At 41.0% G+C, this 15596-nt stretch overlaps 1 protein-coding gene across 5 annotated transcripts in view; it reads right to left on the bottom strand.

The window, feature by feature from the left end:
* Positions 1-15596, bottom strand: part of ADGRE5 (adhesion G protein-coupled receptor E5) — a 176156-nt gene that overhangs the window by 72149 nt on the left and 88411 nt on the right. For all 5 annotated transcript variants that reach the window (XM_040346330.1, XM_040346334.1, XM_040346331.1 and 2 more), the window contains 3 exons: positions 14868-14927; positions 10901-11035; positions 3458-3613 (listed from right to left, as the gene is read on the bottom strand). In XM_040346330.1, the coding sequence (XP_040202264.1) occupies positions 3458-3613; positions 10901-11035; positions 14868-14927 (351 nt within the window). The remainder of the gene's footprint in view (positions 1-3457; positions 3614-10900; positions 11036-14867; positions 14928-15596) is intronic.

Below are 15596 nucleotides of genomic sequence, written 5' to 3'. Positions count from 1 at the left end.
CCACTGTGTGCCCTGATGAAGTGATTCCTGTGTGCATGATGCACATGATGTCATAGCGGCCCAGCCATTTAAGCAGCTGAACAGAGCGAACCCAGAAGGGAGACTGGGAGAAGATGGAAATGCCCAAGCACTGACAACACAGAGCTGGAGGGCTTCCTTTGACAGGTAAGTCTGTCATAATGTGCTAGCATGTGGTGCAGAGAGCACAATTTAACTTTTTTTTTGTGGAGTTTAATACCGCTTTAAAGAGGATGTAAACCCTAATGGGTTTATTTCCTTTTTTGTTCCCTGCAAGGTAAAAGCATAATGTGCTAGTATGCATTGCACACTAGCACATTGTGTGACACTTACAGGTCGCATCCATGTTTACCCCTCTTCCTTCCAGAGCCACGGACTCCGGCTCTGTGACTGGCTAGAGATGCGTGACGTCACTTCCGCGCATGCGTGCAGGAGCTGCCAGTCACGGCACGGAGGGCCGTTTCTTCACAGCGCATGTGCCAATGACATCATTGGCGCACTAAATATCTCCTAAACAGCACGTTCAGAAGATGTTTACTGAAGCTATAGCAAAGGCATGCACAGGGGGTGTGCCAGGTGTGCCTGGGCACACCATAATCACTTTGTGCAGTGCCAATTTCCCCTACTGCCCAGACTTTCCGCTGTGTTTCATACTGCCCCCCCCCCCCCCCCCGCAGTTCTACTGTTTTTTTTCTTCTCCTCTTCCCCTGGCTGTAAGCGCCCTTTCACATGGGCGAACCGTGTACGGATGAAAAAGGGACATACATTGGTCCCTATGAGATCGCGGGTGTCAGCGGATGAACATTCGCTGACACCCGATCTGGCCCGCCTCCGCATTCCTCCGATTCTGCAGACAAAGGAAAATCCTATTTTTCCTTTCGTCTGCGGATCGGATGAACACGGACAGACGGTCCATGTTCATCCGATCCCCCCATAGGGGAGAGCAGAGAAAAGACACAACGGAGCGATCCCCACTGAGCAAGCGGAGGTTGACGGGGCGGGTCATTACTGATCCGCCCCGTGTGAAAGGGCCCTTACGGGGGAAGTTTTAGGATGGAGAGCAGGGGAAGGGCTAGCCCATGGGTGCTCAACCTGTGGTCCTCCAGCTGTTGCAGAACTACAGTTCCAATGAGGCATTGCAAACTGCGTTCAGTTACAAGCATGACTCCCAAAGGCAGAGGCACGATGGGACTTGTAGTTCTGCAACAGCTCGAGGGCCACATGTTGAGCATTCATGGGCTAGTCAATATGTCATTTACTGGCCCCTTCCTTTTCTAAATGAACATAGTGAACACACTCCCTCTCTGTGTTCATTCATAACTGAAGCATATTAAACTGTGGTTACTATGCTTCAATTTGTGAATGAACCGAAAGCTGCTCAGCACAGAGCTCCTCATATTCATTCCCTGTGCAGTGCATCTGAGGCTGCAGAGATTGGGGCATGTGTTTGAGCTTTGGGTTGCACACCCTAATAAAATGGGCTGAACACACCTATGACCTATAGGTAGGTCTTATTATAGGCTTACCTATACCTCCCAACTTTTTGAGATGGGAATGAGGGACACCTATCAGCAAAAGTATGCAGGCATAGGACACACCCCCTGCTACGCCCTCTTAACCCCCCTGGCGGTATTCCCGAGTCTGACTCGGGGTTAAATTTTCGTGCTGCGATCGGTAATCCCGAGTCAGACCCGGGCTTGCCTCGCAGAATCCACAGGCATGGTTTACTTACCTTGTCCCTGGATCCAGCGATGCCACCGCGATGTGTGAGCAAGCGGGTGCTCGCTCGATTCACACAGTGCCTCTGTGTGCCGCCGATCTCCGTTCCCTGCGACGTTACGACGCACGGGGGCGGAGATCGGCGCCAAATTCAAAAAGGTAAACAAACACAATACATACAGTATACTGTAATCTTATAGATTACAGTACTGTATGTAAAAAATACCCTAGTGGTCTGCCCTGTGTCCTACATGTACTTTTATATAATAAAAGCTGTTCTTTCTGCCTGCAAACTGTAGATTGTCCATAGCAACCAAAAAAGTGTCCCTTTATGTCAAAAATTGTTTTAGAGCAGCTAGAAAACAGCGATAATAAATTATAATCACTTGCAGAATTGTGCGATAGCGATTTGTGGGGAAAATTCGTCATAAACAAATAAAAGTAATGACAGCGACAATTCTGCAACTGAGCAAATTTCAGTGATTTTGAGTTGATTACATTATTGAATAATTTTTATTATAATTATATTATTATTTGTTATAATTATTTATAATTATTCATTATATTTATAATTTTGTTTTTAAAATAATTTCATACCCGGGATGTCTACTAGACTCTTGTTTGTTCAGATTTAAGTGAGTTATTCCTAAAAATTACAGGTCTACAGTATAAAACGCCAAATTTTTATGCAAATAATGGTACCGCTTTCAGCACCTTTTTTCTGAAACAATCATACCGCCAGGGAGGTTAAAGGAAACTTGTACAAAGAAACAAGATTGGTTAAACCCACAAGTGCTTTTTTTACCACTACTATTCCTTTATATTGGCATTTGGAATTTACAATTGCAGCAATTTAGGTTTAGCGCTGGAAAACACTTTTTGATAGAGAAAAAGTGCATTTTATATACATCTACAGTACAGACCAAAAGTTTGGACACACCTTCTCATTCAAAGAGTTTTCTTTATTTTCATGACTATGAAAATTGTAGATTCACACTGAAGGCATCAAAACGATGAATGAGCACATGTGGAATTATACATAACAAAAAAGTGTGAAACAACTGAAAATATATTTCATATTCTAGGTTCTTCAAAGTTGCCACCTTTTGCTTTGATTACTGCTTGGCACACTCTTGGCATTCTCTTGATGAGCTTCAAGAGGTAGTCACCTGGCGCAGCACCCCATCACTCTCCTTGGTCAAATAGCCATTACACAGCCTGGAGGTGTGTTTGAGGTCATTGTCCTGTTGAAAAATAAAAGATGGTCCAACTAAACGCAAACCGGATGGAATAGCATGCCGCTGCAAGATGCTGTGGTAGCCATGCTGGTTCAGTATAAATCCCCAACAGTGTCACCAGCAAAGCACCCCCACACCTCCTCCTCCATGCTTCACGGTGGGAACCAGGCATGTAGAGTCCATCCGTTCACCTTTTCTGCGTCGCACAAAGACACAGGGGTTGGAACCAAAGATCTCAAGTTTGGACTCATCAGACCAAAGCACAGATTTCCATTGGTCTAATGTCCATTCCTTGTGTTCTTTAGCCCAAACAAGTCTCTTCTGCTTGTTGCCTTTCTTTAGCAGTGGTTTCCTAGCAGATATTCTACCATGAAGGCCTGATTCACACAGTCTCCTCTTAACAGTTCTAGAGATGTGTCTGCTGCAAAAGGTGGAAGAACCTAGAATATGAAATATATTTTCAGTTGCCCCTGTTCACTCACCTGCACATCCATTCTCCCTGCCGTTGGTTGGACAGAACTTTGTTTCATTTCCTCTGCGGAAGCCTTTGTTACACACACAGAAATATCCTCCCTCTGAGTTGTTACAATTTGTGTGAATACCACAAGTATGTGTGTGATCAATACACTCGTGTATATCTAAAAAAAAAGCAAAGTGAGACACATAATTTATCTGTCAGTGTAAACAGTTCCTGACTGCTGTGATTGGCTGGCAGCTCCCTGCTTGCTGTGACATCACATGACCACATCAGGGCTCCTGTACCACAGTTTTTGATGTGGGTCTATCACTGTAATAAGGGTGAACAGCAGGCCTTCAGCCCTAATTTATACTTATTGTTGTTTGTTGTTGCCCTGCAACGCAATCCTGACACCCTCAGTCTTAACCTGGTCACACAATGTACAAAGCTTACTTTAAAGGATCACTAAAGATTTTTTTTTTTAAATAACAAACATGTTATACTTACCTCCACTGTGCAGCTCGTTTTGCACAGAGTGTCCCCGAACCTGGTCTTCTGGGGTCCCTCGGCGGCTCTCTCAGCTTCCCCTCACAAGGACTCAACACCTTCAAGCGAGCACGCCATAGCCGTTCACTGTATCACTCGGCCCCGCCACCCAGCGCGCCACGTCATTGGATGTGATTGACAGCAGCGCGAGCCAATGCCTATGATGTAAAATGTGCAGTGCCTATGTCCTTATCAGCACTACTTGAGCCTGAAAGAAGTGAAAGATTAACCCTTTGCTAGTTAAATTTTTGAATAGAACATCACTGTTTCCCCCTGTGACATGGACAGCCCATCTCATAAAGTAGCACTGAAGTCAGATCAAATGTTACAAATGTCACAGAAGTAGTACGGAAGTAGTGGTTAACCTCCTTGGCGGTATTCCCGAGTCTGACTCGGGGTAAGATTTCAATACCAAAAGCGGTATCCACGAGCCACACTTGGGGCCGCCTCACAGCATCCACAGGCACAAGTTACTTACCTTGTCCCTGGATCCTGCAATGCATCCCCACTGTGTGAGCGAGCGGCGTCCTTGCTCGATTCACACAGTGTCCCCGTGTGCCGCCGATCTCCGTTCCCTGCGACGTTACGACGCACAGGGGCGGAGAACGGCGCCAAATTAAAAAAAAGTAAATAAATACAATACATACAGTATACTGTAATCTTACAGATTACAGTACTGTATGTACAAAATACACCCCCCCTTGCCCCTAGTGGTCTGCCCAGTACCCTACATGTACTTATAAAATAAAAACTGTTCTTTCTGCCTGCAAACTGTAGATTGTCCATAGCAACCAAAAGTGTCCCTTTATGTCAAAGTGATTTTAGAGCAGCTAGAAAACAGCGATAATAAATTATAATCACTTGCAGAATTGAGCGATAGCGATTTGTGGGGGAATTCGTCATAAAAAGATAAAAGTAATGACAGCGACAATTCTGCAACTCAGCAAATTTCAGTGTTTTTGATTACATTATTGAATCATTTTTATTGCCCGTCGTCCATCGCGTCCTGCCCGTCGTCCATCGGCGGCCATCGTGGTGTCCTCCCCGCTCGATCCCCGCTTCCCGCGCTGTGTTTAAACCACTGCACCGACATATACCGAGCGCAGTACACTCGTGTATAGTCGGGCAGGCTCGGCTCCTCTCGCGTAAAGGACGTACAGGACGTGACCGCGAGAGGAGCCGAGCCTGCCCGACTATACACGAGTGTACTGCGCTCGGTATATGTCGGCGCAGTGGTTCAAACACAGCTCGGGGAGCGGGTATCGGCGTATATCGTGCACCCGCGATTTTGCCCTGATTTTCAGGGCAAAAAAGTGCGCGGTATACGCCGATAAATACGGTATTTATAGTTATTTATTATATTATTGTAGCGCTACCCCTGAAGGAGCCGCTGGTTTGTTGTTGGGATCGGCGTATTAAGTTACCTTGATGCGGTCTAGGGGTGCAGTTGGAGAACAGAGTAGTGAGCGAAGGTCCAGACAGTGAATAAAAGGTTTTCCAATGCTTTATTTCCAGGCCAACATGGCCAACATCAACATCAAATGGGAAAGAAAAGGTTGATGAAGAAAAAGGGAGAACCTTGCAGTGTTAGGCCTGGATATGAACCGAGCAATCCTGCTCTCAGTAGTATCAAATTGTGGTTCGTCGCCACTCTAGCCAGAGTGGGTGAAGTGCCCCCGGACAGACTTCTATCATAAGCCTGGCAGCCGAGATGTCACTTTAGATTGCTGGGAGGAACAGATCTCTCTCACAGACCTGGCTCTAGGGCCTCTGCCACAGGCCTATTATTTTAAGTGAGTTAAATGGATGAATGGAGCGAATCCTCCCAGTAGGTTTTAGCATAGGTCACCGGATGACAGCAAAGCGTACCTGTCAGCATTCCAGTCACCAGATCCCCGATTGGTTCGTTCAAACCCTGTTGGACAACCTGCCTCCGGGTTCTCTTCAAGCCGACCCCCCAACCGAACGGCACCCAGCCTGGGATCCTCTCAACAGAACTGGGGACCCAGTGAGTCACTGGAGTCCCCTTTCACCTCCGGATGAGGTTCTGTGTAGCCTGCAAATTTGGCCAGGTGGGCCACGCCGGTGGGGTCCATGGATGTGTGCACCCTAAAGGTGGATGCCGCACCTGGAACCCGGGACCCCGCAAAGATTTTTTAGCACATGACATCTGTCACAGATATACTCTCCCCCAGCATGTCCCACGAGGGAAAACTCCTCTGATTGGCTGCTGGGGAAAACTTGCTCTGCCAGAACCCCTCTTGCGCCAACTGCTGGCCAGGGATGGCACCGAATCCCTGGAGCACAGACTGACCCAGTGGACATTTCTGGAACGACAGAAGTTCAAATTTAGCAAATTGCGAATGGGAGCAAAATAACTCTCCCATTCCCCACTAACTTTAGCGTAGTGCCCATACTGAAAGTAAGGGGGCGCTACATTATAATTTATGATTTTGTGTTTCAAACTTTATCATACCCGGGATGTCTACTAGACTCTTGTTTGGACAGATTTAAGTGAGTTATTCCTAAGACTTACAGGCCTACAACATAAAACGCCAGATTTCCATGCAAAATAATTGTACCACTTTTGTTACAAAATTCCAGACATAATCATACCGCCAGGGAGGTTAAAGTCGGGCTTTAAATCGTACTACTTTAAATTGTACCCGGTGTGACCTCAGGCTTAAAAAAATGTAATCCAATGTTTCTGAATAAATTAGATCTTACACAAGTCCACTAAAGTCTATTTTTCTGTACAATTCTAGCCATATTATACATGGCTAACTTTATGCTAAATATATATATAATATTTTTATTGTATATTTGGAATAGAAACCCCTATGTAAGGGAATAATATATGTTCCCATGAGAAACTTTTCACATTATTTTTAAAACGCAAACACAGTATTTGGTAATAACAATACACATTTGATGGAAAAAATAACAGAAATTAAGATGGAAAATAATGTAAAGGAATTAAACCTCAAGGAAAAAAGTTGGGTAAAGTAATAGAAAAAGACCATCTGAAAGACATATACAGTATAAGTGCACCCAAAAATATCATGCAAAGAGAAACATTCCATCCTTGAGAAATTACGTTAACTTGCGTTATGGCGTACAATAACCACTTCAGCTCCGGAAGGTTTTATCTTTTTCATGACCAGATTATTTTTTTTATTATGTAAAAAGATTGACAATTTAGAAAAAAAAAACTATATTTTTTTTAATTTGTATTCTGCTATAAAACATATCCCATAGTGAAATAAAAAAATATCAAATGTATTCTGCTACATGCCTTTGGTTAAAAAAAAAAAGTGTATATTGATTAGTTTGTGTGAAAGTTATAGGGGTTGATTTACTAAAGGCAAATAGACTGTGCACTTTGCAAAGTTGCCCTCTGCAAGTACAATTGCTCCAAAGCGTAGTAAATGAGGTTAAGCTTCACTTTGCAAGAATATCCAATCACATGCAAGAAAAGAAAAAAAAAAAACATAATTTTTGCTTGCATGTGATTGGATGATGGAAGTCAGCAGAGTTTCTGCTCATTTACTAAACTCTGGAGCAACTGCTCTTGCAGAGTGCACAGTCCTTTGCTCTTTAGTAGATCAACGCCATAGTGTCGACAAACTATGTTATATATACTGGATTTTTATCATTTTTTTTTTTATATATACTAGTAATGGCAGAGATCAGCGATTTATAACGGGACTGCGATATAGTGAGGCAGACAATGTGACACTAATTGACGCTGGGGGGAACTAAATAACTGCCACTGACATCACCAGTGACATTAATACAGTGATCAGTGTTAAAGGGGTTGTAAAGGTAAAAAAAATTCCCCTAAATAGCTTCCTTTACCTTAGCGCAGTCCTCCTTCACTTACCTCATCCTTCCATTTTGCTTTTAAATGTTCTTATTTCTTCTGAGAAATCCTCACTTCCTGTTCTTCTGTCTGTAACTCCACACAGTAATGCAAGGCTTTCTTCCTGGTGTGGAGAAAGCCTCTTGAGGGGGGAGATGGCGAGCAGGAGTTTTAGGACGCCCACTAACACACAGCTCCTTTCTCTATCTGCAACGTAGAGAGTGTCCCGACACTCCTACTCGCCCCCTCCCCCTCAAGAGGCTTTCTCCACACCAGGGAGAAAGCCTTGCATTACTGTGTGGAGTTACAGACAGAAGAACAGGAAGTGAGGATTTCTCAGAAGAAATAAGGACATTTAAAAGCAAAATGGAAGGATGAGGTAAGCGAAGGAGGACTGCACTAAGGTAAAGGAAGCTATTTAGGGAAACAAAAATTACCTTTACAATCCCTTTAATAATATGCACTGTAACTGTACTAATGACACTGGGCAGGAAGGGGTTAACATCTAGGGAGATCAAAGGGTTAAATGTGCTCCATACAAGTGTTTATGTGTGTGATATGTGCTGCTCAGCAGGGAATGAACAAGCAAAGAGACCCCCTGTTACTGAACACAGCTTTGTGTTGCTTACATTCACAGAGCTGTGTTCGGGGAAGTTCCCGGACAATCATTGGCCGGGACCTGGTAATCGGCATGTGGTGTGACAAATCACAGCACAGCCGGATGGGAGCAAGCGCCCCTACCCTGAAATGCAGAATCAGCCTCATTAAAATCCAATGTATTTTATAATGTTATGCGAATTGGATGCGGTTTAAGCCGCACTCAATTCGCATAGGTGTGAACACGGCCTAATAGTTCAGCCTCAAGTCACAAATCCTCAGCTCTAGGCCAAATCCTTGGTATCCTTGGTATCACATCTCCTTCTAACCCCCTATCCCTCTGAGACCTTCTTTCATCAGGTTTTCCATCCATACCCCTTCTGATTATTTAATTAATATTTACTACCATTGTAAAATTGTACACTTTTTTTTATATGATGCGCCATTACTCATGCCTGCTCATAAGCTATGTTGTACTTTTTATGTTAAAGAGATTGGGCTAGATTCAGCAAGAATTTACGTCGGGGTATCTATTGATACGCCGCGTAAATTCAAAGCTACGCCGGCGTATCTTCTTTCTGTATTCAGAAAGCAAGAAACGCCGAAATTAGGCTAAGATCCGACTGGCGTAAGTCTCTTGCGCCGTCGTATCTTAGGGTGCATATTTACGCTGGCCGCTAGGTGGCGCTTCTGTTGATTTCAGCGTAGAATATGCAAATGAGCTTGATACGCCGATTCAGAAACGTACGTGCGCCCGGCGGATTTTTTTACGTCGTTTGCGTAAGGCTTTTTTCAGCGTAACGCTGCTCCTGCTATATGAGGCATAGCCAATGTTAAGTATGGACGTCGGGCCAGCGTCGAATTTTGCGTCGTTTGCGTAAGTCGTTCGCGAAAAGGGGTTTGCGTAAATTACGTTCACGTCGAAAGCATTGACTATTTGCGACATTATTAGGAGCATGCGCACTGGGATACGTTCACGGACGGCGCATGCGCCGTTCATGAGAAACGTCATTTACGTGGGGTCATGTTTTATTTACACAAAACACGCCCACCTCTTGACAATTTGAATTTGGCGCGCTTACGCCGGCAGATTTACGCTACGCCGCCGCAACTTACGGAGCAAGTGCTTTGTGAATACTGCACTTGCCTCTCTAAATTGCGGCGGCGTAGCGTAAATAACATACGCCCGCACAAACTTACGTCCCCCTACCTGAATCTAGCCCAATGTGTGTAGTATACGTTGACTTATTATTATTATTCATACAGGATGTGTATATCGCCAAGGGTTTGCGCAGTGCTTTGCAATGTTGGGGCAAACAGTACAATTACATTACAATTCAATACAGGAGTTATCAGAGGGCCCTGTAACCTTGGCATGGAAATAAATCATTTTTAAAAGTTGTCTGTTCAGGTGTAGCATCTTGTTACATACAGCTTCCATCTCCTGCTCAAAATGATATCCATAAAACAAAATGGGGTTGATTTCCTAAACGCAAATAGGCTGTTGCTTCAGAGCTTAGTAAATGAGCAAAAGTTCTCTTGACTTCCATCATCCAATAGCGGCAAGCAAAAATTCATTTTTTTTCCTTGCATGTACAAAAGGGTTATTAGCACAATGCCCTAGATCCCCCCCATATAGACCAAAGGAGGATTCCCTATATAAAATGGGAATTCCTTAAAGGTCTTACCCTTCCCAAAGGGGACTTTTATTTTTCTGTTTGCTGTTATCACATACATTCACTCCTACAGTCTCTGGTATTGCAGTGATGTCATCAGGGTGACAGAATGATAATAAAGTAATACCTCAGATTGCGAGTAATGCGGTTAACAAGTGTTTCGCAATACAAGCTATTATTTTTTTAAATCCTGACTCGCTTTGCGAGTGTTGTCTCACAAAAGGAGCAGGATTCAAGCCTCTGCTTTGTGCAGTACCGCATTTGGCCAGAGGTGCGGGGGCGCCGGTGACACTCGGAGTCATTTGGATGCACTCGCAAATACTCCATTCCCAAGCGTTTCTGAGCATTTCCGAGTGCATCCAAGTGATCTCCGAGTATTTTTGAGTTGGCGCCCCAACCTCTGGCCACATGCGGTACTGCATACAATAGAAGTCAATGTGGAATGAATTATCTTTGTTTCCATTGACTTCTATGGGGAATCTTGCTTTGATATTCAAGTGCTTTGGATTAAAAGCATTCTCCTGGAACGGATTATGCTCGTAATCCAAGGTTCCACTGTAAATTCTCGTTGTAGTTTAACTCTTTAAGGTGTGTAGAAATCTTTTTGTGTTTTTTATTTTTCTGTTTGTTGGTATAGTATATTATTGACTACACCCCCTGATAATTATTCGGTGAGTACTACATATTTAGAATAGGCGGGATTCCCATTTCTTCCATATTTTTGAATGTATGTGATAACTTTCACTGTGTCACCATAACGTTGGTCACCAAGTGCAGATTTACTCACCTTCACAAGTGATTATACTGATATTGCCTACTGTATCATTATAAGATCTGTATCCATCCATACAGGGACATTGTGAAGAGTCATCACATTCGTCATTTACTGGGCACTTCTTATTACCAGGACACTCTGTTCCATCTACAGAAAGACAGAAAGATACACAGAGATAACCTATTTATCACATCATACTTTATGTGTACATTATCATTGATGTAATCATTTAACATTCAAATCAGACACAATTTCTGTCCCATGCGATACATAGTAAAGAAATTCAGCATTGCAAGTCAGAAAATTATTTCAACAGGCCTATCCAAACTATCCATATAAAATTGCGTTGGAACAAAGGCTTCCACGAAACATTAAAACTTTAATTCAATCTTATTTAAAACAAGAACACATTTGGTGATTGAAAATAATTGGAAGATTTTTTTTTTTTTTTTACATTTTTACAATTCCATTTTTTTACCTTAACGCAGGGGTTCCAAAACACTGGCCCGTGGGCCACATGTGGCCCGTCACCTCCTGCTCTGGGATGGCAGGTCGGCAAACACAGATCGTGAGTTCCTGTCCTGACCCGCCATTCCCGAGCATATCAGTGTGAAAAATGGAGCTGGCTCTAGAGGAAGCAGAGCTGATGTTTTCTGTATAGCGTCGCCTCCTGTCCCAGACAGAGTGATACCAAATGTACTCTGCCTGTGACAGGAGAGATACAAGAAGCATTGGCTCTGCTCTCTACTGCAGCCACATGATTCCTCTAGCGCCGGTTACTGTCATACTGAATAAATAATAATAATAAATAAACCCCCAAACCTGAACAAAAAAAAATAGATTACTAATAGTAATAATTTATTTATTTTGGGTTAGGGTGTTTAGTAATTTATTATTTATTTTTTAAGGGTTATGGTTAGGGGTTAATTACGTATTTATTGTTACTTAGAATACATTTATTGAATTTATTTATGATGATTTATTGTATTTATTTTACAATTATGAATTTATTATTATTATTATTATTATTATTATTATTATTATTATTAGTAGTAGTAGTAGTAGTAGTAGTAGTAGTAGTAGTAGTAGTATTAACACCCTTACCCTAACAAAAAAAAAAAATAACCCTAACCCCTAATCTTAATCCCAACTCCTAACATTATTATTATTATTATTATTATTATTATTATTATTGTTGTTGTTGTTGTTGTTGTTGTTGTTGTTGTTGTTGTTGTTGTTATTGTTATTATTATTATTATTATTACTAGTATTATTATTGTTATTATTATTGGTAGTAGTATTTATTTTACTATTATTATTATTATTATTATTATTATTATTAGTATTTATTTTAAAATAATTATTATTATTATTATTATTATTATTATTATTATTAATATTAATATTATTATTATTATTATTAGTAGTAGTAGTAGTAGTAGTAGTAGTAGTAGCAGTAGTAGTAGTAGTAGTAGTAGTAGTAGTGGTATTTATTTTACAATTATTATTATTATTAGTAGTAGTAGTAGTAGTAGTAGTAGCAGTAGTAGTAGTAGTAGTAGTAGTAGTAGTAGTAGTAGTGGTATTTATTTTACAATTATTATTATTATTATTATTATTATTATTATTAGTAGGATTAGTAGTATTTATTTTACAATTAGTAGTAGTAGTAGTAGTAGTAGTATTTATTTTACAATTATTATTATTAGTAGTAGTATTTATTTTACAATTATTATTATTATTAGTAGTAGTAATATTTATTGTACTACTATTATTATTATTTATTTATTTATTTTTGTGAGCTGGCGTCATCTGGTGGTGAGCCGTTGGTATTACAAGTTATTACCACCAGATGTGTAAGCTGGCGCTATCTGGTGGTGGCCGTTGGTATTACAAGTTAAGCATTACAAGTTAAACAGCAATTCTAATGTAATTTTTCACTATTTTCACTGCCATCTTCTTCCCTCTAATTAGAACCCCCAAACATTATATATATTTTTTATCCTAACATCCTAGAGAATAAAATGGCGATCGTTGCATTACTTTCTGTCATGCCGTATTTGCGCAGCGGTCTTACAAGCGCACTTTTTTTTGGGAAAAAATTACACTTTTTTTAATTAAAAAATAGGACAACAGTAAAGTTATCCCCATTTTTTTTTAATATTATGAAAGATAATGTTACGCCGAGTAAATTCATACCCAACATGTCACGCTTCAAAATTGCGTCCGCTCGTGGAATGCCGACAAACTTATACCCTTTAAAATCTTCATAGGCGACGTTTAAAAAAATCTACAGGTTGCATGTTTTGAGTTACAGAGGAGGTCTAGGGCTAGAATTATTGTTCTCACTCTACCAATCGCAGCGATACCTCACATGTGTGGTTTGAACACAGTTTACATATGCGGGCGCTACTCACGTATGTGTTCGCTTCTGCGTGTAAGCTCGTCGGGACGGGGCGCGTTTTCTGGCTCCTAACTTTATCTGGCTCCTAGATTCCAAGCAAATTTGTCAAACCCTGCCCTAACCCTAACAAAAAAATAAATAACTCTAACCCCTACTCCTAACTATAACTCTAAACCCTTACACCAATGAAAAAATTATAATAAATTAATATTAATAATAAAAAAAAAATAAAAAAAAAAGCTAATGGAAAAGCTAAAAAAGCTACAATACCTAGCAACAAATAATGCAGTAGATGATAGTTTTCTCTATTGGCTAAAAAAAAACGCTGTATAAAAACGTGCAAGTCAGGCATAAAAATGCACCAAAAAAAAATGCACATAAGGTGTGACTGCAGCCTTAAAGTTTTCATGTTGGCAATCTTGAATATATAAAAGTACAAAGTAAACTTCAGCCCAAAAATGTAAATGCATAGTAAAAAACAAAAGTTAGCAAAATACATCAATCTATTGGTCCTGCAGATCACTTACAATATGTTCTATGGCTATTCTTACATTTTGGACTCCTTAATTTAACCCCTTGATGCCAACAGTATACAGATATGCAGTCTCGCTGGACTGGCTTATTTTCTGTGGGGCTGCATACAGTATCTACATATCTGTCTTTGTGCTGGGACAGAGCACTCCCAGCACAGAGACCAGGGTCTCATCAAGAGCTAACTAACCTACGGGACCCGGAAATCCTGGTTTTGGCTCAGATGATCGCTGAGGTAGCCTATGATTGGTTATCACAGTGATTGGTCACTGTGAAGCCCGCCCCTGTGTTTCTCTCTCTGTGAATGGAGAAGAAAGATATATTGTATCTTTTTTTTTCTCCTTGCAAAAATAAATAAGGTGTGTATGAAAAATGTAATAATAACAATAAAAAATAAAATAAAAAATAAAGAAAAAATACCTAGATCTATGTTTGATCTGGGTCTGTGCCAGGGTTATTGTTTGGGTCAAAGGTCAAGGCCAGGGGCAAAAGTCAGGGTCAAAGGTCATGATCAGTATATTTTGGGCAGGATTAAAAAAAAATATTAAATTAGTATTAGTGTCATTTTGTGTCAGTAGGTTTTGGGTAGGTAAAAAAAAAAAAAGCAAAAGGCACACTAATGTATCTGGGCTGTACTACGGGTACAAACAACAAAGAACACACACATATGTGGTATCACTGCGATCATTGGGAGCAGGAGAATTTATTTTGGGTTGTTCTTTGGTAATAGGTTATGGCAGTTACAAAAAATATGCAGCTAAATTAAAAAAAATATATATATATATATATTTTTTTTACTATTTTGGGACAGTGTTCCTTTGATAATAAGAAAAAATCTGGTCCATATCCATTACCATTTACAACCACCATGAAAGCCCAATTTGTCCTGAAAAAAAACAATATATAATCCTCCTGGATGCACAAAGTAGTTAATGATATGTAAGGTTCTACTAACACATAAAGTTGCAAAATTGTGCTTAGGCATTACGATTTGTTTTACCCTTAGGCGTGAAGGGGTTAAACATCCCTGCACAGTTCACTTACCTGTTACAGGTTTGCGACATGTAAGATTTGAATTTAATGCAGTTGTTGCAGAGCCTTCCTCTGTAAAAAAAAAAAAAAAAAAAAAAAGATTATTGATCTTATAATATATTACAAGGTAGACAAGAAAATAGGCATATGAAATACATGGGCTAATGGGAACCTAACAGACTTTTTGGTTGATTGTAACTAATCTGGAAATTATATAATAGAAACCATGGGATGTCATAGTCTGTGATTCTGGATAATAATAGCTTTATGAATACATTTAAAGTAGATTTTGTGGAATCTTGAGAGATCTTACATTTTTCTCCGGAGATCTCCCTGGAAGGAACAGGAGGTGATGCAGCCTTCCCAGGGTGCATCCCTGAGTCCCGGGCTATACCACTAGTAGAAAATACATCTTTTACTAAACATAGGACTTGGTAGTGTTTCCATATCAGCATGCAGCAGGGCATTTTTGTGTTTGGGGGTGTAGGGGTATAGGCCCACTTTAACCCCCGGAAGATTTGGCTGCCCAATGACCTGGCCATTATTGCGATACAGCACTGCGTCACTTTAACTGACAATTGCGGGGGCGTGTCCTGGCTATGGAGGAGTGAGGACGCGTGTGTCTGCCGCTCCGATTCACCGCCGCACCTAACCTGAGCTACAAGGGAGGATTGCTTACCGTCTGTCCCCTGACATGTCGCAGAAGATCCGGGCACCCCCGCAGACCCCTCGGGGAGACCG

Source organism: Rana temporaria, chromosome 3 (assembly GCF_905171775.1).
Source record: "Rana temporaria chromosome 3, aRanTem1.1, whole genome shotgun sequence".
Lineage (NCBI taxonomy): Eukaryota > Metazoa > Chordata > Amphibia > Anura > Ranidae > Rana > Rana temporaria.
This window is presented reverse-complemented; position numbering and strand designations above follow the sequence as displayed.